Source organism: Macrobrachium nipponense, chromosome 6 (assembly GCF_015104395.2).
Source record: "Macrobrachium nipponense isolate FS-2020 chromosome 6, ASM1510439v2, whole genome shotgun sequence".
Taxonomy (NCBI): domain Eukaryota; kingdom Metazoa; phylum Arthropoda; class Malacostraca; order Decapoda; family Palaemonidae; genus Macrobrachium; species Macrobrachium nipponense.
In genome coordinates this window covers 91,614,481-91,640,060 of record NC_061108.1, presented here as the reverse complement: position 1 = coordinate 91,640,060, position 25,580 = coordinate 91,614,481, and the positions used below count along the sequence as shown (strand labels likewise).

The window sequence follows — 25,580 nt, the reverse complement described above, 5'->3', positions numbered from 1 at the left end:
AAGAATGGACTCTGTATGTGAAATTGAAAAGGGATAAAACTGACTTTCTACTATGCTTAAGGTTACTTATTGAAATACATTCAAGTCTGGAAAAACATTTTGTGCTCAACACACGAATAGGGCAAGCACACCAGACTTGGCAAATGCTGAAATGAATACTACTTCAACCAATGGTTGCCTATCTAAACCTGTAATCAGGTAATCTTACCTTAGAAAGAAGAGTGCTAGCAGTATACTGCAGATCAAAATTAACAACCAAGTCTTGTGATTCATCCACTCGACTGTGATAACGTGTAAGTTGTGATCGTAAAATCTCGGTAAAGTTTTGAATCTGTAATAAAATAAGTATAAATGTTACAATATTTCCATGATTTTATTTATTACCTAACATTCATATATTATATCTTTTTTTAACATAATTAGCACTAACAAATAAATTTAAATCTCAGATGCTGTACAAATCAATGCACAAGAACAAAAGCTGATTCATCTCTCAAAACACATCAGGTCAGAGATGCATTTTTTCAAGAAACTGAACAATCTATGACAGTGTGGATCCTCAATAGATGACCAAAGATATGTAAGGTTATTCTAGGACTATCTCAATTAATTCCTTGTTAATGTAATACTGTACCTGTATACTATTGCTAATCCTTGCATGTCCAACATGCAGGGCTACAACATTTAAGTGATGTTTATGCATATATATAGTATCATAATTTTATAGTATTTTGTTTGAATAATCTTCCTGTTCAACAGCAAGATGTTAAATTTAAAAGCAAACCCAAAGAAACAAAATATAATTTCACTAGTTAAAACTCAAACCAGCTTGTGTACTAATGTGAGCAAAGATAATGTGACCCCTGTTATCCTGGTTTGAAATCTTAAAAGTATAAAAGTTCTTATGACACTAATATAAAACACCCTAACTAAAAATCATACAAATAATTTTCAACTCTTATCTGCTATGGTCTGACTAAGCCACAGTAAATTACTTCTGAAGACTAGTAGTTTTAGCTAAAAGGTATAACAATGAACATCAAATTAAATGAAAACTGGTTTTGTTCTCCATGCTTATCAAATTGAGTTACTATATTAGGTCTTTTCACATATGTACATGGATGATACCGTACGCCATACACTTCTGCCAAAATGTTGGCTTTTTCACCTTTACATGATTTAATTTTGTAACAAGGACTCTTCTGTAAGTCATTAAAGTTTGAAACATTTGAGCACATAAGAAAAGCACATTGTAAATTATTTTATGTTTGTTTCCTAAAATTCATATTGATAAATTTCATTCAGAAATATGTACTTCTTTATATGATATGTTTACATAAATCTAATCATACTCTGCTTACTTTTTTTCAAAATAAATACAATTCAATACAATAACTTTATTCTAAAATACTGTACTTCTGTATAAAGTTGACTTCAATTTATTATCAGCTCAAATCCCATCATATCACCTAAATTATATTACAGTACGTATTAATATGGTATATGGAATATTTATATCATATATCACTAAGAAAATCGTATTTGTTACCTAGCCTTTATTATTTAACTGACAAATCAATATAATTCTACAAAAAGATAGAAATATCATTGGCCTGGCTACATACCTCTGTAACAGAAGGCCAAGGAGCTGGAATATAACCTGTAACATCTAGTGATGTTACAGCATCAATCATTGCTTCAACTTCGTCAAGGAGGACATCAACACATCCATCAACACAAGCTACAAGGAAAATAAAATATTGCCATGGACAAAATATACTGAACATCTAAATTTACTTCATAATGAATTTAGTAAATTTGTTTACAAATGAAAAAGTGACAATTTACAACCATAATACAAAATATACAACTATCTAATATGTCCTGTACTGCGGCTGATGTTAGAACAAATGGGCTTTTGAAATTCTACTTGTCAGTTGCTTATCATCAAATTATGAGCAATTCACTTTTTGGACCACTAAAGGGATTTTGACAAAGGAAAAATCTATTTCTGGGGAAAGACCTATGTCGCCCGGTGAAATGCTCCTGTAGCACGCATTTCTAGGTATAAATAGATGCTAAATATACCAGAGAAAAAGCTAAAAGGAATGCTGAAGTTACTACCTTCAGCTCGATCACCCATAGGGTGTCGGTATAAACACAGAGGCGAGTGGAAGCCACTACCACAGGTATTCTGCCAATTAGAAGATTCCCCTCAAAACCCCTCTCTAGGTAGGTGCCGTTACTAGGACTACAATACGTCTACCTTCCGCTCGTCACTACTACAACTCCCGCCCGAAGGCTTCATTCCTGAATTATGCACCCAAGCTTGGGCCGGCTAAAGGGTAGGGATCAGGAAAAGAGAGGGATGGGTTCACCGGGCGACACAGGTCTTCCCCCTGAAATAGATTTTTCCTTTGTCAAAATCCCTTTTCTGGGCTCGACCTGTGTCGGTCGGTGAAATAGTATTAGAGAATTGGCCATACAAGCTTGGAAAATACAAAATTCAAGATACAAGGAAAAAATAAAAATAAAATGTTCTCTTAAAATTAAGTTTAATAACCAATGTAAAGTAACAAGATACAATAGTAAAAGAGGGGGAACAAATATGACCAGATCCATACTATCCTGGGAAAACAACAGGTAAGGAATACAAAAATAACAAATATAAACTATGTACATGTCCACAATTGGATTAATAAGCAAACCAGCCCGGAACCTAAGGGAGACAGGTAGGGATTACGAGCGAGGCAGGTAGGAAAGAGTGATTATCAAGGGAAAAATCTTATAGCAAAATAAAGGAATAGGAAATAGAGTTATAAGCCTAGGCCGTATCAGGGGAGACGATGCTCCTTGCAGCCACTGCTGAAAATTTAAGGGCCTCTAAATTCCTTAGATAGTGGCGTCTAAATACTGCCAGGGATTTCCAACCCGTATATTTTTTAAGATCCTCGAAGTTCATATTGTGAAAATAGTTAACTGAGGTAGCCACTGCCCGGATATCATGGACGTGAGGGACTGAATCCGGATTGGCTTGTTCAATAAAATAAAGGATTTGTTGTCTGATTCCTTTTAAGGAAATGGTTCTGCTTTTCTCTCTAATAAAAAAAGGACCTGAAGACTTTTCAGAAGTTCTGACCAGATAAGATTTTAATTTGACAATAGGACACAATGATGAGTCCTGTGTGAGAGGTATAATCTTCCATGGAGCCCACCTGTTTTGTGGGTCTTCATTCTTGTCTAAGAATTTCCGATCTGGGGATAGTAGAACTTCATCCGACGGGAGGGAATCAATGTGATTTGGGTCTCTAGAGAGAGCCGACAGTTAAGATATTCTGGCGCCTGAAGCCAGACTCATTAAAAACAATGTTTTCCTGAGAAGGGTTATATATGAGCATGAATCATTATCAGTGTCTGAAGCCAACTAGAGTACATCGTTTAAAAACCAGGAGACCATGTGGGGGCGGTCCACTGGTCTCAGACGGGCGCATGCTCGAGGGATAGATGAGAAGTACGAATCTGTCAAATCAATATTAAAGCCAAGCTGAAAAATCTTCCTTAAGGCAGATTTAGTTGTAGTAATGGTACTAGCAGCTAGACCTTTTTCAAACAGGGTTCTAAAGAATGAAATTGCCAGATTCGTAGTCATCTTTTGGGCATCTGATTTTTTTAGAAAGATGGCCAATTTCTTTACTGCAGAATCATACTGTCTGAGTGTTGATTCTCTTTTATCTGATTCTACGAACAGGATGTTTAGTGGATCGACACTAGCATCCTTCTGAGCCGCAAACTTCATGAAGTCCATAAAGTTAGGGCATTTAGAATTCTTGAGAAAGCTGACACAGTCCGAGTTTGTACTATTTGAGTCAGATCTGGACAGGGAATCCCTCTGGGACGGAGATTCAACTCTAGTAGAAGAGGAAACCAATTGCTCTTGCTACCTGTCCTGTGAAAGATCTGAGTTTGTGCAGGACTTTCATCAGGAGGTTTACTGGCGGGAATAGGTAAATTTTCTGCCAATTGTTCCAGTCTATGGACATCGTGTCTGTGGCATGAGCTAGAGGGTCCAGATTGGGAGCCACATAACACAGGAGTTTGTGATTGGACTCTGTGGCGAACAAGTCTACCTGAAGGCCCGGGATTTGATTGCAAATCCAACGGAATGACTTCATGTCCAAGGACCACTCGGATTCCAGCGGAGTTGTTCTGGATAGTGAGTCTGCAATGACATTCTGTACTCCTGCCAGGTGAGTAGTTGACAGGTGCCAATGATTTTTCGTTGCTAACGAAAAAATTGCAATCATTACATGATTTACTTTGCTCGACTTGGAGCCTCCTCTGTTTATGCAATGAACTATCACTGCACTGTCCAAGACTAATCTTACATGACTGTTCTTGACTGGAGCTAGACGTTTTAAGGTCAGAAAAATGGCCATTGCTTCTAGGACGTTGTTGTGGAACTGGTGGAATGTATTCGACCACGTTCCTTGAACCTTCTTGTACTGGGAGTAGCCCCCCAACCGCTCAGAGAGGCGTCCGTGTGGACTATCAGAGATGGCGGGGGAAATTGCAGTGGCACTGACTTGGAGAGACTCCGGACTTCCGTCCACAGACGGAGTCTTTTCTCTAATATCGGCGGAATCAGAGAGATCTTGCCTCTAAATTTGTTGCTGGCTCTTTTCTGCCAGACTTGATTGATATCCTTCAGCCTGGCTTTCAATAGGACGTCTGTTATTGAGGCAAACTGAAGAGAACCAAGAATTCTCTCTTGGGTATGACAAGAAGCTTTTTTGTTCTTGAGGAACTGTCTTAGCCTTCGCTATCTCTCTGCACTTCTTTGATGGGAGAGATAGCTTGTGTGAGGTTAGGTCCCATTGGATTCCCAACCATTGAAAGCGGGACGCCGGGATGAGACGGGACTTTTCCTTGTTTATCTGGAAACCCAGAAACTCTAGGAATTCTATTACTTTGGCTGTTGCTTTGCGACACTCCTCGTCGTTGGCTGCCCAAATGAGCCAGTCGTCTAGGTAAGCTACTAACATTACCTCCTGAGCTCTTAGTTCTTGGACTACTGTCTTTCCTAGTTTGGTGAATACTCTGGGCGCTATGTTGAGCCCGAATGGCATGACTCTGAACGAGTAAGCTTGTTTTCCTAGTTTGAAGCCTAGGTATAGAGAGAAGTTTCTTGCTATCAGAACATGATAGTAAGTATCTGTCAGATCTATAGAGGTGGTGACAACCCCACGGGGAAGTAAGGTCCACACCTGCGAGACGGTCAGCATGCGGAACTTGTCGCATTGAATGTATGAGTTGAGACGGGACAGGTCCAGAATCACTCTTTGTTTGTCCGAGTCCTTCTTTGGTACACTGAACAGATGTCCTTGAAACTTCAGGCGATTGACTTTCTTTATTGCCTTCTTTTGAAGGAGATCTTTGGCATAGTCTAGTAGGTCTGTCGTTGGAGTCTGGTGAAAACTGACTGGTGGAGGAGGCCCTTTCTCACATTTCCACCCCAGACCTTTCGATACAATGCTGTGGGCCCATGAACTGAAGGTCCAATGGTCCCGAAAGAGATACAGTCTCCCGCCCACCTGTGGAGTTTCACTGGTTGGTTGAGGTCTTACCTCCTCTGCCTCTAGGGCCAGCTCTCTGTCAGAAGGCACCTCTGGCTCTGCTACTGCTTGCATGCTTGTTGTAGCCACGAAATGGTCCTTGTGACTCAAAGGAGGTGCTGAAGGCTGGGAAGGTTACTAAGGCGGTTGAAGTCGAAGGTTGCTGAGTCGGTGGACTCTGCACCAGGACAAACTGTTGTTGTGGCTGTGCCTTGGATGTCGAAGGCTTGTCGATCTGGGAGACAGGAACCGCTTGAAGAACTGTCTGAGTATGAGAGGACTGGAAAGGCTGGTATTTCCTCGGCCTCTTCCTAGCTTTGGATTGGGGTCCGGGGGCCTCAAGCTTCCTTTTGAAGGGAAGTCCCCAACGGACACGAAGGTTCTGGTTAGCTCTAGCTGCCTCGCTGAGGACGTTGTTAACCACATCCTCAGGGAAGAGGTTGGCACCCCAGATCGACGCCTTTATGAGCCTGTTTGGTTCGTGTCTTATGGAAGCATTCGCAAAGACATGCTTCCCGCAGGCTCACCTAGCCACTATAAAGTCATACAGGTCTGATTGGAAGGCCTGTAATAGTGACTTTGTGTGGATCCGAAATAGAGGCTCATCTGCAAATGTCGTAGCAGTCAACTCCGCCGTGGTGACTGAATTAATTGACCTACTCAGCCTGCATCTTGCCTCGAATTCCGCTTTGACCATGGGGTCCGGAATTCTAGGCAAACGTTCATTGAATTGGGCGGAGGCACACTCTGGATCGAGTCTGCCCACCGTGAACGTTGCCGGAGCATCAGCCCAAAACTCCATATCACCGGGGAAGAGCAAGGAGGTAGCCTCCGTCTCTTTTAGCTGAGGCATAGGTTTGTCCTCTACCGCAGCTTGCAGAGTCAATTCTGCAACCTTCGATGTACAAGGAGTTGGAACTCCTTGTGGGGCCACAAACATCATAAAGGATCCTTTATGGGGTGTCAACTTTGTGTTAACACAGACCCAATCTGTGAGGGTGCGGACCCATGCAGACTGGGCCTGGTCCCTAGGGTAGATAACTGTCTCCTTCGGGACTTTGTCTATCCTGACTAGCGCATCTTCGGCTAGTCTAGCGTAGCCTGGAAAGGGAAATTGAAGGTCCGCCGGGAAGAACTCAAAGTCTTCTACCAGTCGGGTTCCACAACCTTCGATCGTCAGTTTGCCATCCGAGAACGGGGCGTGCAGAGCCAACCGCCACGGATTGCTGTTCTCAAATGGCGGCAGCTTGGATGCGTCCGGTACCGTCACGGACTGCGGTGTGGTTCCGGATTGGAGGAATCCGGACACCAATTCCTCCTGGGCCTGTAGCCTCTGGGTCAGAGACAAGATAGATTGACCCGAAGTCTCTAGGCCTGAGGCGAGTCGAGTGGACACCGATTCAAGTTTGGAGTCCACTACCTCACTCATCTTCATCATGAGAAGGTTTGCGAAAGCCTCCTGGTCGAAGCCGGACTCCGCCAGTCTGTTTTTGGAGGACTTGGCTCTCGACTTGTCTATCCTGACTAGCGCATCTTCGGCTAGTCTAGCGTAGCCTGGAAAGGGAAATTGAAGGTCTGCCGGGAAGAACTCAAAGTCTTCTACCAGTCGGGTTCCACAACCTTCGATCGTCAGTTTGCCATCCGAGAACGGGGGGTTGGGTCTCCTGACGGATGCCCTCAATAATGGGAGCCGCCACAGACGCAGGTACAGCCGCCGAAACTGGAGCGTTCGGGTATAGGAGGGAACACAGCTCCTCCGACAGCATGTAGGGCTGGCCGGATTTAGCATTCCTCCCAAATCCCCCCACCCAGGCCTTAAGGACCTCATCGACGAGGTCTTGAGTGACAAACTAACCTGTAAAAATAACCAAATTAGGATCCCCCGTGTCAAAGAAATTTCCGAAAGTTAACGTATTGCATAAATTTTGCAGAAACAACGAGGTGAGAATGTTACTTACCGACTCATCTGACACGATCCTCACCAGTTCATAACAAACTGTGCAGGCCTCCGGGTGCCAGACCATACTACCATCTACCAGGATGGTGCAGTTGGCATGAGATCGGCAGACCTCATGCCCGTATGGCCTATACAGGACGGCCGGACATCCCGACACCTGGCAACGGACCATCTGTAAGTTGAAAAGTCAAATGAGTATCATCAAATAAAGGCGCCGGAGTTAATTCTGGCAAGATAGGTGCACTTTAACTAGATATTTAATCCGTTAAAGGCAATATCGGGTATAAATTTCAACTTACTGGTTATCAAAAAGCTCTGGATGTCTCTGCCTGCTCCAGAATCCATCCTCGAGATCGGTAAAGCTATAACCAGCAGAGAGGGCCTGATATGAGCAGAACAGGGGAATAAGGTAAGACCTAAGCCTGAGTCTGATCGCATCGCAGCAGATTAATGCAACGTAATCAAAAGTAGGCGCATTATCTGAGCCCCGTTCTGCCCCCACCGAAATGAGGAACAGCGATAGCAAAGAAGATGGAAAACTGAGCGACGGAAACAACGGTACAATAAACTCTGGTATATACTTCCTGGCGTGTGTGATGGTAGACCACACTATGTCGTAACCTACACGGATCCAGAGACATACCTACAGAGGCTAATAAAACATGTTCTAGCATAATCTCTTAAAGGCTTCACCTACTCCTGAGTCCATAATCCTGTTATCATAACAGTAAATGCCGGCGGAGACGGGCTGATACGAGCAGAACAGGGCTAAAGGTAAAACCTAGGCCTGAGTCTGGTCGCACTGGGGAAGAGAAACAATTCTAAGGTAACTAGAAACGCAGCTCTAAGCTTAGTTCCGCCCCCACATGAGTGGGGAGGCGGAGACAACAGGGAGAATAGACAACTGAGCGGCGGAGCAGTGGTACGTACAATCCGACGTATAGCCTGCTGGTTGGTGTGATGGTAGACCCCACCTAGCCAGAGGACTTATGGGCCCGGAGACATATTAAAGAGATACACAAAATACTAGCAACCAATCTCCTCCGACTAATCCCCTTGGAAAAGCTATATGCTCTAACGGTCATTCATCGGTAGGATTACTTGAACCGCGAGCTAGCTAGACAGCGCCGGAACGAGACTGGTGCAGGGGAGGGGTGTGTCTGGAGGAGAGTGGACAAGTCGTGATCGCCTGGCCACAGCAACCGATCAGTGAGCCACCACCTTTCGGGAGCTGTAACAAGCCTACCACTAAAGGGAGCAGAAGACAGTAGGCCAACTGACACCCTAAAGGAGGCAAAGGCCCAGGCAACATACAACAGGACAAACATAAAATAAATGATGAGGAATTACTGGAAGAACTGCGAAAGAGTAATAAAAAAGGGGGGGGAACGCACCCAGCAAGGACCCAGCCTAACCCTCAAGATCGGTACAGATCCGGTCAGGTAGGCTAGCCTGGCCTCCAAAGGACGTCATAAAGTGGACGGATAGAACCTAACTAAACCCTCCAAAATCGAAAATTCCGATCTGGTCAGGTACGATAGGTCTAGGCCCAACAAACATAGACACGAGAGGGACTCTCTGTCCTGGACCGCTCTCCCAGCAAGCATAATAGCCTGGGCAGGAGGCAGTAAGAGTGGGGCCGAAAGGGTGGAGGGGCAGGACTGCCTGACCTACCTTCCAAAACCTAGCCTAGGTCTGGTCGGGTAGGCCAGGGAAGGGAATCGCAAGGACTTCCAACCTCACAAAGAATATGAATATTTATCATAAACGTGCATATAATCGAGTGCATTACTGACTAACATCAAAAACACAATAACAGAATGCATGCATGAATATCGCGAGAGAGATAGAAAGGAATCGCCCTCTCCACAAAACTAGCGTACCATAGGCTAGCCTAGGAGCCAAAACACACTACTCGCATATAACATAGAAAATAAATAGTACGTACGAAGGGGAACCAGCCCGCTCCTGAGGGACTGAGGACAAAAAGGAGACCACCAAAGGCTAGAATAACGAAATATAAACATACAACGAGAGACCTGAGTACGTCAGGAGCGAGTTAGGGCCTACGACGTAAGGATAAAATTCGTAAAACCAAAGCTCCAGAAAACAACAGGAGCTAGAATAATGATGGGGTATACGAAAACAGTAGTCTAAACAGTGAGATGCAAACAATGAGGTAAATATCATCATAATATAACAATGAGAAAAAACGCATGCGGCGAATGATGCACCCAAGATGGCGGATGAAAAGGAGCGTCACCCCGGTTCGTGAGAACTAAGGGGTCAAATAAGGGCTAAAAAGGTATGCATCGTGCCCTCACGAGATACAAAAATGAAAAATGGAATACTCAACTTAGATGAAGAAGCTTGGGGCTCTGGAGCAGACATGGCCTCGTCAAAAACACAGGAAGAGGGCAGCGAGAAAAGCACGTGTGGTCACTGTAGCGTGCTAATACAGGAATGAAGCCTTCGGGCGGGAGTTGTAGTAGTAGCGAGTGGAAGGTAGACGTATTGTAGTCCTTGTAACGGCACCTACCTAGAGAGGGGTTTTGAGGGGAATCTTCTAATTGGCAGAATACCTGTGGTAGTGGCTTCCACTCGCCCCTGTGTTTATACCAACACCCTATGGGTGAGCGAGCCGAAGGTAGTAACTTCAGCATTCCTTTTAGCTTTTTCTTTGGTATATTTAGCATCTATTTATACCTAGAAATACGTGCTACAGGAGCATTTCACCGGCCGACACAGGTCAAGCCCAGAAATCAACCAAGTACAGTACTAAAAATCTAATATCCTAAAATGGATTGGTTATTGAAGTTTGCAGTGTTCTGCATACATGTATGATTAATAAAATGAGGAGGGCTATTACAAGCTTTATGCTCTCACCATTCTCTCTCTCATTGGAAAAGCTAAATTGTTGTCAGTAAAGTATGTATAAAGATTACATACTACATTACCACCTTCACCATGAAACACACAACTGCTATTAGTTAATTATACTCTTAACACAATGCAAAAAACAAATAACACATACCTAGGTTTTAAGGAATTTCTTTTGATCTTTAAGAACAAATAAGATTACATGACTGTAATGGGCTCATTTTTCTACCAAAGGTTAATCATTGTATAAGGTTTCACATGAAGAAAACTTTTATTCTGGAATCTACTTCAAAGCATAAAGCTGAGAGTCCTGTTAGCCTCTTTGTGCATAGGCTCTTTATGACAATTTAATGTAGATTATATAAACAATATGTGAAGTCTGTAAATCTTACATATGCATCCAGTTGGTGATGTAAGATGGCGTGGAGCACACTGGGAACAATCTCTTCCAGTAATCCCTGGCTTACATCTACACTGACCATTTCTGTCGCAAGCCTCTGATAAGCTACCAAATGGATCACATTCACAAGGTTGGCATGATCCTCCAGGCTGGGCAGGTTGACCATAATAACCATGGGCACACCTAATTGGAGTAAAAAACAAATATCATGGAGAATAATAATTTTCTTGAGTGAACTGATTTACTGTGTTAACAGAACTTAACTGGATTTAAAAGAACCATATACCTAATCCTCTCTTACAGGGGTACTGAATTGTGATGGTTTAAATTTATTAAATTAAAATGTATGTACATAAAACTGATACAGACAGTCCCCAGTTATCGGTGAACCCGGTTAATGGCAATCCGATTTTATGGGCCTAGATAAGCGCCATAAAATCGGCGATTTATGGCACCATAACACAACAGGTCCTGGTTAATAATAGAGTTATAGCACCATAACATACCTAACAGAGGTACCATTAACTGGTTATCAGCACCATTAACCAGTTATCGGTGCCATAAATTGCCAAGTTTCGGTTAATGGCGGTTTTAGCTCATCAGCACCCTGCCGATAACGGAGCCCCACTGATGACCAGGGACTGCCTTATCAGTTTTTTTATGAAATGAAGCATCTGTATATTTCTCTCTTTTTTCAGGTAAAACTCCAGTTCATTTGAAATTTTGGAACAAAATACAATACATAGTACGATAAAGAAAATACCTGTCACATTTGTCGCCAGTATACCCTTCTCGACATTGACAAATATACTCAGAAACGCGATCAGCTTGGCAAGTCTCTGCAAAGTTTTGCTGTAGTGATGGGCAGGCACATGCCTTGCATCTTTCTACTGAAGGGTCACCATAGAATCCAGTAGCACAAACCTCACAGTGAGGACCCATTGTATTTTCTCTACAGTTCTAAAGAAGGAAAATTTTAGTTGTCAATACACAAATTATGGTAATCTAAATGAAAGTATATTATGTTAAGCATAATGTCACTCTTAAAATAACTGTTAAAAACTGTCAAATCTACCTGGCACACTCCTGTTTCTCGATTGCAAGTTTCTGAACGTCCATTGCAGTTACATGGTCGTGACTCTCCAACCAGGTCTATTATAATTTCTGAGTGAGGATACTTTTTACTGTGCCAACGGAAAAATCCTGGAAGCAGCAGCAATCAGTGTATGATAATTAATATAGGAAATGAAACCTGCATTTTTGAAACATCAGATCATAAAAATCAAATAGTACACACGTAAATGGTATAGAGAGATGTTAACTTAAAATCCTGTTTACATGAGTTTGTTTCTTTACGTAACCTCTCATTGATATAGTATACTTAAAATGATCAATAACAATATGGATAGAGTATTCTAAAGAATAAACACTGAAAATAGCTATTGAATTCCAGAAAAAATAACTATAAGTACGTAAGTAAATGTAACACTTTATCTTATGAATTCTAAACAAACTTTAACATATTTATCCTGCTCATGATTGATCCCTAAAATGAATGAGTCATAAAACAATACAGTATTTCCTCTCAAAAAACACAGAACTTACATACCTCTACTTGGATCTTGGCAAGATGTGCCACTGTAATTTGGAGGACAAATACACCTTTCAATACCCAAAGCTACACGGGATGATACAGGTGAACCCTCAGCAGCAATATCCATTGACACTTCTTGAAGCCTAGTAACCATAAAATCTTTGTTTTGTGGAACTTCCATATACAATAATAATAGATTTCATGAAAATAGTCAAATATTACCAGCTGACGTCAATACAAAAGACAATTAGCAGTATGTATTACTGTTGATATAATATTAACCTGAAAAATATGCCTTTTATACTTACAAAGCAGAGGTGGTATCAGAAGCATCTGTTGCTCTTATCAAAATGTGCTGAATATTTTGCAGAGCAATCATCATCTTTTCCCGTGTAACAACCTGTGGCTTATTCTTTAACCTCCAGTAATCCTCATGTAATCTGTAAAATAGCAAGATTCCTAACAAACTGAATACAACAAATATCTGAGTATTATTTCAGCAATGCCCAACAACTGTCTTCTAGCATAGGAGTTCACTACTGTACTTTGACGATCATTGGAACATAAATCAAGCCATTGAAACTTTATTCAAGCACAAAAATTTTCATCAACGTATACATGTACATCTGCAAATATAACAGCAGCAAAATGTGAACCACTCTACTCGATGGTAAAACTTGACTGAGTTGAGATGAGTTTTGAACAATCATAAGCAGTTTCAAAGAGGTTTAGTACTTTGCTTCTTCAGACCAAAACGAGTAAGGTCTATTAGATCTATTTTCTTACTTGATGTTTGCCTACTAAACTACAAGTCATCCAACAAAACCAGTTTTTACTAACTTGACCTCATATCGACCATCAGGAACTATAGCAGGGGGGTAATACTCAAGAACCAGTTGCCAGTTACCCTGAAGTGATACTAACGGGTAGCTTTCAAGAATCTGATTTGGAAACTTGCTCTTACCTCCTTCACTTCCCACTCTGAATCTAAGGTAACCATTGTAGGAAAGAACCTAAAAAGGAGAGGGGTAATGTATATCAAACCCATAGTAGCTTATTTTTAAGCATGCTACAGTATACAATCACAAAAATTTTCATGGCGACCAAGTAACACAATTGTGCACTAAAACATGTCAGACTAACCTTATCTCTCATGAACTCCCTTGGGAGCTGCCAATACAGAGGTGCATCGAAGGGATAGGAGGATCCAATGGTAACATCCCCTTCTGTACCAGGAATTACATGCAACTGATTGGTAATGTTAAGTTTTGTTTCATCTTCCCCAAAACTCAGGACTCTCTGACCAGGCAAAGCCAACTGAAAGAGGTAGGGATTAGCTATTAGAATCAATGTAAGTTTTATTAATTCATAACTAAGCATGTACTGTACAGCGTACCATAACATTACCACAAAAATTGCTGAAACAAACCATAACATTGTCAAGGTAATAAAATATCGTAAAAAAAAATCATGCAGAACAAGGGTTTTCAAAACAGAAAATAATTTTTCTGTTCTTTAATCTTAAATCATAAAAAAGTTGTTACTCTATTAATGATTGTGATGTATATAACAGCACTGTACAGGTCAGAGATCAGCTGTGAATACAGGATAAACATACTTCTGCATACAGACTACTATCGAGTTCTTTCTGTGAAGCAAAATACATACATTTGAATAAAATATAGCACTGTGCTTAATGACCTACTATAAAAATTAATTTTCTTTAATATTGTAATAATAATATTCATAATAGTACAGTACTGTATAATAATCATAAAAGTATAGGATGATAATGTAATAAGTTGGAAGAGGGCACACTTCTCATAAAAAAGGGATATGAACAATCACCTAGAAAAATGTGAACTAATTGGAATTACAGAAATGTATCATCATTCCATTTTCAAAATTACTAAATTTAAAGTAGCATTAAGCAGGTATCTCAATGATTTCTAACTCAAGAAACTTTTATGCACATGTCGTAAACAAATAAGAACATCTAACAACAGCTAAAGAAATTAGTCTGGCAAATTTTACTTAGAAATAATGATACAGTACATTACATTATAAAGATACATCACATCTCTGCCAGGCAAAAATATTTCAAGATACATACTGTTATTTTGCACATAAGCCTTGCTTTCACCAGGTCATAACTGATATGACAACATGATAAAACATTACATATTTTGCTGTCCACAAATACAACAGTGATACTATATAAAACCTGGTGCCAGGGAAAAGTATTAGTAAGACCAAAAGCATTATCCACTTTAAAAGATGTAAGCATGAAAAATAATATTGTACTAAATTGTACAGCATACTACTTTCATCTCGCACATTCATTTAATTCCCTCTGTTTAGAATATGAATTTTGTTTAAAGGTGTGCACTGAAGACTTGAGCTTACTAAATGAGTTATATGAGTGCACTGTATATAACAACCTGTCTAGTTATCTTTCTGCTCTAAAAACTTGTTATATCTATTAGGGGCATGTTTTATGTGAAAATCGATCATCCCCAACATAAAATCTGTCTATTAAAATGCATCCTAATCCTTTCCCTGTAATGGAAATCATCAATATTTCTCCTACTTTTTCTAGAGCTGAATCAGAAAGTTATTTATCTTCACACTCAGTTTCTGAATTCTCTGATTTACTAACTTGGTTAAAATTTCTAGTAACTTGGTTCAAATTCTTCCCCAAGTTTGAGACAATCTCATGATTAGTGGCAATCTCCTTAGTTTTATCAAGAATGTTACTTATGCAGTAATGTGGTAATATAACAACTAAATTTGTGGAGGTAATGCTTTGTATATAATGTTTAGCTCATCTGGAGTTCCTTTTTGAAAAGTTTAAAGGGCAAGAACCTTCCACTGCTGCAACCCCTGCTGTACTTTATCTAAGATGGATTTTTGCATTCTCCTAACAATTACAAGACATGAATAAAAGTGAATATGCTCTCTAGAATTTATATTAAAATGTACATAAATGAGTAGCAAATGCTGTTACTCCATGAGAATTGGGAACAATGCAGAAGTGTTTTGTTAGGTGGGAAATTCATTCAAGTACGTAACCTGGCTAGATGATCCTTCATGATAGAGTCCTACCACTTTAGTTACAATAATCATGAATACTGTTTCAGAAAACGCACAGTAAAAGACAGTCATACTTAAAAACCGAAAACTCGTTTGCCTTAAGTACTATTACATTATGTTTAATATATAGTCTTATTCATTTTCGACAATGCATAAAGAAAGAAAAAGTAAATACATTGTTCAAACACAAGACAAAAATTACTTACTGAGATAGTATATGAAGATGGAATTAAAATGGAATTCTGATAAAAAGCAAGGAGTAAAAAGGTCGTCTAAATTCTAGACCTAAAAGTTTCTGTGTACCATATAGTACATGATGATGAAAAGCTTATAATTCAGGGAACATAGTTGGTTTAATATAACTTTGGATCACATTTATTATACGTATACGTATATAGAAAGTGGAAGTAAATTAAATATTATCAATTCTTAAGACTAAAATGCATTAAACACATATCTCCGCAATAAATACTTAACAAAGGAATGGAATCATATCAAACAAACATACAGCATAGATGAATATTTAACAGCTACAGACATTTAGAACAAAAATATATCTATGCATAAATCATGACATATGCAAAATAGCACAGTATTAGACAAGCAACCCTAAATACCATTCATTGCAAACAAGACAATGCTGAAATGCATCAATCAGCTCAAAAGGCAGGCATGGCAAACTTACAAAAGCAACAAGAAAACATCAGACATTTCAGTACAGTACATCAATATCATCTCATCCACAAAATCTACTGTAAACTATAATTTGTGTATATGTATGTTGACATTTACAACATAACACCATAAAACATAGAATAAATGGCCAAGTATAGCATGGATTTTTTACAGCTGGCAGCTTGCAATAATTACATTAATGTAACATATCTCCTGCGTGTTCCATGGACGGAATACTGTTACAGTTGGGCGATAGGATGCTACTCTGTGTCCTGGCGGTCGATACTCGATGGTTAAGATCCGGTGACTCATCATCATCAGCTGTAAAGGTGTTGGTGAGGATGGTCCTTGTGATGGTGGTGAGTTAAAATGATGGTGATTATGTGAAAGATGGTGTTATGTAAAGGGGCTATGCCAAAATTAATATTAGAATGTAACAAAACAATGTGTTTTATAGTTTAGAATGTCCCATGTATACAAAGTTGAATACTCAGAATTTCTGAATTTCCATAACAAATTAAACTCCAAACCAAGCTCCAATAAACAAGCTAAAAGTAAGAGTCCAATTAACCTCTCAGTATCTGACAATGTTGGTGACAAACTAGACAGCTTGCACATAACTGTTTTGATTCTATGTAGTATAGTACTGTGGTCCAATTTTCCCAGCTTTTATTATATCATTTTCTGGTTCCCCTTTTCTTTTAAAGCTATTTTCTCAAATATGTCCTGTATGCCAAGATATGTATGTAGTTGTTTTACCAAGGGTGACTTTTTTATCCTCTTATCTTTTCACAGTGAATACAAATCTTATTTTGACAATGATATCTGTATAAAACAATGAAGCTGATTCAACAGTGAGGTGCTACAATTGTAACTGAATACTTAACTGTCATCACTTAGTTTGATATCTATTAAAAAGAACACCCAAGGTGCATTTCATATTCTGAAGAAAATAAACATATTATAAAAAGAAATATAAAACTGTCATCACTTAGTTTGATATTTATTACAAAGTACACCCAAGGTGCATTTCATATTCTGAAGAAAATAAACATATTATAAAAAGAAATATAAAAGTTTTATATTTCTTTATTGTGTCCAAAACTAACAGAATTCAAAACCTACAACCAACAGTTAAGCCCCAACTAAAAATAGTATAAAGGTTTAAAATTAAAGGCTTTTATTATTTTGAAATGATGATGTATTATGCTAATTGTTCATTGTACTACATACTGTAGCTGATAATTAACATGGATTTTAGACATTTGGAACCAGCTCTTCACAATGATATTCTCCATCAAGAAATTTTGGAAACTAAATTTCAGAAGAATTTGATATATTAAAGCTGCAGAAATTTAGAAACAGTACATCCCTCGTTACAAGTACAAAATCAAAATCAGCCTCACTGAACAAAAAATCTAGTCTCCATGCCAACAGAAAATAAATCACTCAGTCTTTTTTAAAAAAAGAGGAAATTATGCCTAGCATTATCATTGTTTAACAAAGTGTCATGTTTACATACTTGTACACTGTAAGTAAATAAAAGTATAAGAAATATTTGTGATCACTATTTAGTTCACGTTACAGACTAATCAAATACTAATAAAAAAAAGTTCTAAGGTATGTATCGCCAAACATACAATATACAAGAAGAGCTCAAGCATGCTGGTATGATTGGAAAAATTAGCTTTTTGTGAATAAAAACTCCGTCAGGGTTAACATTCATTCAAATTAGTAAAGAAATGAAAATTCAGAGGTGCCCATAAGCAACTTAAAAAACTGTGGCACAATTACCTTCATGCTCTTTCATTTGTTCTAGTCAAACAGGGAGGATATATATACATATATACTTGCATACAACTTATAAGCACTCATAATTATACTAGATGATACAAATTATCAAGGCAGGATTAACAAACCCCATCAGAATCCCCAAAAAAGATATTTCCATTATCAGACCTATGCTAAAAGTCCATTGTTTGATGATATATAAAAGTACCAACACCTATGAGAAAAGTAACCATTTAACCCAATCATACTCTATTAGTTGAAGATTTAAAATAAAAGAAGCCAAATTCTTCCAGCTATCCAAATGGAAATATCATACGTATGTTATATGAAAAAGAAGAATTCACCTCAAATTTACAACAGTTTTACAGATGAATAGACACTGTATTATATAAACTTTATGAGAAGAGCTAACTACGTACTTTGAAAAATTAAACTGAACACATCAATTCGTAAAACAGATATGGTGTGTCCATTTATATAGTGGAGGCTCTCTTTAACAGATTGAATGACAAATGTAAAGAGAGAATATTGAATGATCCTCATATGTAACAGTACAAACAGATAACACACAAAATTGAAGCACCCAGTGTTAAAGATGTACTGTACAAGAAGCGCTGATGATGCTGGCTATATGATCGCTTGTTTACCCGAAAGTATAGGCCACTTAAGAAAGTTTTCTAGAAACTGTGAAAGACATCCGTCAAATGAAATTTAATGGTGCTTCAAAAACTTATGCAACAGACAGGCATTTGAAAAGAACATACAGGTATATGAATAAAGGTCTAAATTTATGCACTGTCTCTTTCCTTCCATTATAATTCACCTTTAGACAAATCTACAAACCTATAAGATTATTTGCCTCATATAAAAAATGGTATTCTTGTTAATTCTCCATGGGATAAATAGTTCTGAACAAATTAGTGTACTATTCAAAGTATAGAATTCTTATTGGACAGAGCTTCTCACCCTGTACTATGAAATATCCAAGATAATGGAAAGCAAGGAGTACTGCTACATCATTTATTCTTCATCATAAAGTCAAAGGCATAAGTAGCCTCAAAGAGAGTAATCATATAAAAAAGGGGCACTTTAATAAAGAACCCATGCAATTCACTCATATGCTTAGGCGACGAAAATCAAACTGTTTTTATCATATATCTATTAAGGGCGACTTGTCTTAAAGATTTTAAAGATTCCTTTTAAGGTTCTGCAGATTAGGGTTGGTTACACTTCATGGCCTAGCGCTCCTCTGACGAGGTGTCTCTATAGTTCCTGAGAAAGTCCTTACAGCTGAGACAATTCATGAAATTCAGTTCACTGATTCATGGTACGTTCAGAGCACAAATTTATACCAAGTGATATTGAAAAAATTTGAATGAATTCTTTCCACATACAAAATAATAAAGAAGGATCCACTAAAATATGAAGGTCAGAGAGTGGAGAGAGATGTCTTTTGGGACACCAACGATACATGATGGCCTACATTGCTTAGCAAACATTCACTGTGGATCACATACAGGGTAAAAAAAATTTCCACACAAAATGCCTGCAAAAAAACTGCTAAATACATTGTTTAAATGGCCACAGGAATGATGGTTTAGCACCTAACAGTTTAGTTGAAAATGACTTCAAAGGTGGCAGCAAGTTATGGAACCAATCCCTTTGTGACCACAATGATGAAGAGACTAGGGTTGATGACTGAAATTAACATCAACCTTTGGATGACACAATGGTGGTTATTATTCTTAAGAGAGAGATGGAAGGTGTCTGAAGCCATTTTCAATTATAGGCAAAGTGCATACATAGCTTTATTTCTCCAGAGTTTGGGAACAAATTCATCATAAATGCATCTCATCTCCCAGAGTTGTTTGAACACTTTGGTTGTGGATGGTTAATTTTATACCCTGTTGGGTATAAAACCATCACTGAATTTTCGGATGTCAAAGTTACTGGTTTTTTCAACCAATGATCATAAAAAATTGTAAATCGCTCTCAGTTTTCAGGACTTTCAGCTAGTTCTGACAATGTGCATGACATCATCATACCTTAAAAATAAGCAACATGATTCCTATATAACATTTATAGTTTTTACAGTACTAGTACTATTAGACCAGATTCTAACAATTTATTGTTTTCTTCAGATAGTGCAGAAATATTAACTGGATGAATGTGCTCAAATAACATACTTGCTGGATAATCGTAACAAGCCTAGTATACCAAAAACTGAAATTAGTTGGTAGAAATGGCAAATTTGTAATCAATTTGCATTTTTCATACCTTACAAACCCAATGTCTTAACAATTGTTGAACATAGTATGTGTATGGTAATCATCTATGACACTGTAATAGTTAATCTGAGTGTTTACTGGTGGGAAAGGAAAGAAAATCTTTATTTAAACATATTTCCAATTAACTAAGTTCTGGAGAACCTTTACCACGTATTTGCAAATATCTCCCCATAAGAGATATACAGAAAGGATAGAGCATTTAAACTTTCCATATGGAATAAAAATAAAGCTATCTATATTCCCTAACTATCTAATTAAGCTTTTTGAAATTACTTGGACACTGAACAACTTCTTAACTATCGAATATTTTACTACTGAGCATGCCTCCTGATGTCTACAAGTAAAACTTGTAATTCAAAATAGATTAAAATGTTTGAAATAGTTGGTGAAAATAATATATATGTACACCTTGTATTGATATGCGGTGAATATATTTTCTTCTTTTATACCAAGTCCAACAACAATAGGCAATGCACCACCTCATGTTTGGTTTACTTTGGTGTACTAAGGCTGGGGGTGAGTAGCTCTGCCTTTTAAAATGTCAATAAAAAAGAAAGATAATAAAATGCTATGAACATTGATGAAGGGGTAATACTTTTGATAATGAATCAGCTAATTAAAAATGTAACCTACATTTAGAGGTAAAGAGTGGTAAAAACAACTAGCTACGAATTGGAAAATTTCCACACTGTTGACAGGGCCGAACACTAAGTTGTGTTTACGGTGTAAACAAAATAGTATATGCATTACTGGTAGAAGATACAGCATGAGGTATACTTTTTCAAAAGAGTGACAGTGAGACTGCAATATTGGAAAAATTCCAGCGTTTCAGGAACAGGTTCTAATTAAGAGATTAATACAGGTACGTGTATAGGAAAGTTCCCAGAAAAAAATAAATAATAGCAAGAACATGTAGGCCACCAAAGTAAAAACTACCATCACCTTTTATATGGCATCTTCAACTGGCTCCTATTATAATCTTTCCTAAGCATACTGTTGCTTTAAAATTTTGAATGAATTAAAATTTGCATAAGTGCAAAGCTGTTAAAACAGTTTACCCAAGCTGGAAAATCAAGAGATATTCATACATGCTCTTTACAAGTTAGAGAATTATGAAAAGTCTTGTTTAAAGTTCATCACGAACCATACAATGCAAAATCCAAGACCTTTACCATATCAGGTGCAGCAGGCTAAACAAACTATAAGTGGAGAGTACATATCAATAAGAGTGCACCTAAGCACTCCTTAAAAGTGGAAGTCCTGTGTATGTTATCACTCTTGCAAGTCTTGTGTTGGAGTGATGTAAGTACAGTAAACAATACGCAAACAAAGGACCTTATGCATTTGATGATCAGAATCACATTCACACTATCATATTTATTTCTCATGCAATGTTGTCACGTTTCAATGCCCAAGTTGGTTTTTATAAAGTCTAGTGGCTCCTCGACAGACTTTTCATAGGGCACCCATAAAGAGAAAAAGATAAGCAGGGCACAACATTTCCTATACTATATGATTCTAAAGGCTTGTCCACACTAGGAAACATTACACTTTTCACCGCATATTTGTTTCCCATCCAGAATGGAAAACATTTAGTATTTCTGTGCGTATATGTATATAAACACATGTATAATGTATTATATATGCATGTACAATGTGTATGTATATATATATACGTGTGCGTGTGTGTATGTATGTATACGTGTATATATGTATCTATTTTCAATTCCGCCAGAAGCAAGTCAGCATGATAGGCTCCTTTTTCTAAAGACTTCCTCACGATCTCTATTTCTTTTTCTTATCCCTCCTCGAGTGCATTAAAATAGCCAAGTAAATACAGAGGCTACTGCACCGACAACTATCCTGCCGACATCTGAGGTCTGGACAGGAAACATTGTTTGCAAACAGTTTGCAAACATTGTTCGGAAACTTTGTTTGTAAATAATGTTTCCTAGTGCGGACAGGTCTTGAGAAAGAGGAAAAAAATACAGCAAGGAATGGTAGAAACGAGTATCATGTGTAACAGTGAAAGAAAAATAAAAATCTGCAAAAACGAACAAACACTGATACTCGAAATGCTTAAAGACCACATGCAATTTTCTAAAAGACTGCTAAGTCTAGTATCCACAATGGTACCACATCTACATTAACTAATGAATTGTGCATATCCCTCTAAACCCAGAGTCGTACCTGAGACCAAGTGAGATCAGCCTGTGTGCACTTGTTCGTTCGCGTGAAGCAGTAGCAGCTTGTGCAACCTGAGGGATTATCTATCGACAGCCCAAATGTCCCACCCTCACACTTACCACATCTAAGACCCTCGACATTGGCCTGGAAAGATATAATGAAAACAGAGATTAGCCTCGCTGCCATTAAATAAAATCCATAACTCATTTCATATTAAAAAGAAAATGATACGGAATTATTTCTGAAAACACTTTACTTACTTTGCAGGGGCACTGTCCACTTCGATCACACTGGCATCGGCCTTTGCTATCACAGTTATGGGGGTTAGTACCAGCCATGTTGCAGTTACATGGGGTGCAGAGAGGGAAACCATAAAAGCCAAATTTGCACTTGCCACAGTGCTCTCCTTCATAGCCTTCCTTACAAACGCACGTACCAGTTCGGGAATCGCACTGGCGGGTGATGGCACCAGCTCCAGAGCAGTTGCAGGGCTGTGGAACCAATAAACGATTTAATCACTGACCATTTACATTATGCAAAACAAAAGAAGAACATCTATGATTATTTCAATGATAGGGTATACCAATAATCAGAAGCCTATTTACTGAAATGAATGGGCGTTTCATAAAAATCCAGTGGGTCTCTGATGCTCTCACAAACAGCAGATGTGGAAATACAGTACGCCAAGAAAAAACTAAAGTAAGAACAGATCTTTAAAACAAGTCACTATCCTCAGAGTGCTGTTATCAGAAAAACTTTTCAATGTACATAGCAATATAAGAGGTATTTGAAATAAAAAAAAAGATTGATAATCCTATTTCAAATTCCAACATGCCTCCTCAAGACAAACTTATAGTGTCAAACTTTTCAGACACCAAAACTGCAAACTTACAACCTCATCCCCATAACAACCTTACAACTTCATTTAATACCATCAATGGAAACTCATCATCATACAGAAATTACAATCTTCCCTCAATAGTAATCGTGTACCATTACTTCACTCTTATATCACTTCTTCAACTTTAACATGAAGCCTGAATCGCGTCCTGACACCAACCTTGCCGTCTCATCCTCATACCAAAGAGAGTATATTTCCCTCACACTTACACCAAGCATGTAGCCACATTCATTCCAGTACTGCAGCTAACCTTGAAATCAATATTGTATCCTCCTAATCACAGAAACTTGACAAACTCTGCAGATTTTCTTCCTAACTACACTGTGATCTGGCCATAATATCGGTACCTACTGCTACCTCTGCCTCATACAACCTTTGCACTCACTGATTCATGACAATGTTACCATCACTGCTGCCTACCAACAATCGCCCTAATATCAGCCTTGCAACTCCCGCCTTGTACCAGTTTTGCAAAACTTCAGTCTAGCCTTAATATAAGCCTTGCAACCTGTTCCTCCTACCAACCTATAATTTTGTACTTGTACCAGTCTTGTCATTTCTACCTCATACTGGCATTGCAGTTTTGCAACCTCTATCTTATCCTAGCACTGCAAACTCGCCTTAAGGCCGGCCACGTGGCAGTTTTAACTGACAGTGATAAACTGATTAGTTTTATAAACTGACAGTTAAAACTGCACGTGTGTGGGTATCTCAGTTGCTCATTTCGTCAGTTCAACAAAACTGTACAGTTAAACTGAGACAAATGCAATGTTCCATATTTTTAACTGAAAGGAGTAACTGAACTGAGCGTGTGTGGGGGGATTCGTAACTGTGCAGTTCTCAATTTCTCATTTCTACAGGTGGTAGCGGTGAGTACAGTTTGTTGAGATAGCACGTAAACAAAGCGGAAGCAACTTTTGGTACAGTTCCAGTCATGTGCAAATAATTGAGAAAATCAATTGGTTCTTCACTTAATTCCTTTAATAATTTAATATCAGAAAATTGATTTCGCCTCAGTAACCACTTTTTGCACCACTGTTTACGCTTTTAGTTTTATTTTTCTATTTGTTTGTAGCATTACAAAGAATACATCGAGAGCACAAGATCGTACTTCTCGGAATCCATGGTAAAAACTGAGGGATTGAACTGTGTGTGTGTGTGTGCATTTCATTTTTAACTGACGTCAGTTTAAACTGTGTCCAGTTATAACTGCACAGTCATAACTGTCAGTTAAAACTGCACGTGTATGGCCGGCTTAATACCAACCTTGCAACCTCTGGACGCATCGTAATCCCAAGATCCAGGAGAGCACCTCTCACATCGATCTCCCTCGGTGTTCTCTGGGCAAATACATCGCCCAGAGGATGGGTCACAGAAACGACCTGGGCCGCTGCAGGGCTCACAAGCTGCAAAAGATAAATTCTTCAGAGAACTGCAAATAACTGCCATTCGCATATCCTATATAATGGTTATCTTACTAAAACCGCAATTGAATTTCCTCTTTTTTTTATTCTACATTATGGGCATTCTAATAATAATAATAATAATAATAATAATAATAATAATAATAATAAAATAATAATAATAATAATAATAATAATAATAATAATAATAATTAATAATAATAATAATATTTAAAACACAGGGCTTACAAATTCATTTTTTCTGTATACCACAGAGTCTAAGAACAATGAACTTCCTGTGTAGCAATCACAAAATTTCATACAAGAAATTGCACAGCAACATAATGCACGTGATATAATTCAATTTGAAGAAATTACAAAATTTCTCAGAAAGAGACGTCCTTTTTAACAAAGCAGATACATCAGCAATAAATAACTATACCATTCACATGACAAAATTGGGGATGAATAAAGTTTTACAAGTTATATTAAAAGATAAGCTCAAAATAGGTCTTGATTAACTCTTGAAGTGTCTTAAAGGGATTGAGGGGTCTTTTGAGTGTTGTGGAAAATTATCATTACATACAGAGATTGGAAAGTTTAACTGGACTGTAATTTTTTTTTTTTTTTTTTTGTATCAGGAATTTTTTATTTTTTTTTATTTTACGGATATGAACAAAATTATTAATGCGGCAATTGTGAATTTATTAAGACATTAGACAGCGCGTACTGAAAATGTGTAAGATTTCTAGCAAAAGCCAAACTTTATGTATGAAGCGTGTGTGTGTGTGTGTGTGAG

At 38.2% G+C, this 25,580-nt stretch overlaps 1 protein-coding gene across 5 annotated transcripts in view; it reads right to left on the bottom strand.

Moving 5' to 3' along the window:
- The window catches only part of LOC135216235 (laminin subunit alpha lam-3-like), a 567,145-nt gene that overhangs the window by 145,385 nt on the left and 396,180 nt on the right, over positions 1-25,580 (bottom strand). For 4 of the 5 annotated variants that reach the window (XR_010314834.1, XM_064251389.1, XM_064251390.1 and 1 more), the window contains exons 25-37: positions 24,645-24,784; positions 22,738-22,968; positions 22,481-22,621; positions 16,407-16,532; positions 13,587-13,760; positions 13,284-13,456; positions 12,752-12,883; positions 12,459-12,586; positions 11,925-12,052; positions 11,613-11,809; positions 10,842-11,032; positions 1,626-1,741; positions 209-331 (exon numbers count right to left, since the gene is read on the bottom strand). Coding sequence is in view for 4 of the 5 variants with exons in the window: in XM_064251389.1 (XP_064107459.1) it covers positions 209-331; positions 1,626-1,741; positions 10,842-11,032; positions 11,613-11,809; positions 11,925-12,052; positions 12,459-12,586; positions 12,752-12,883; positions 13,284-13,456; positions 13,587-13,760; positions 16,407-16,532; positions 22,481-22,621; positions 22,738-22,968; positions 24,645-24,784 (2,000 nt within the window). In the remaining variant the exon portion in view is untranslated. The remainder of the gene's footprint in view (positions 1-208; positions 332-1,625; positions 1,742-10,841; positions 11,033-11,612; positions 11,810-11,924; positions 12,053-12,458; positions 12,587-12,751; positions 12,884-13,283; positions 13,457-13,586; positions 13,761-16,406; positions 16,533-22,480; positions 22,622-22,737; positions 22,969-24,644; positions 24,785-25,580) is intronic. The other variant, XM_064251391.1, reaches the window with a different exon arrangement.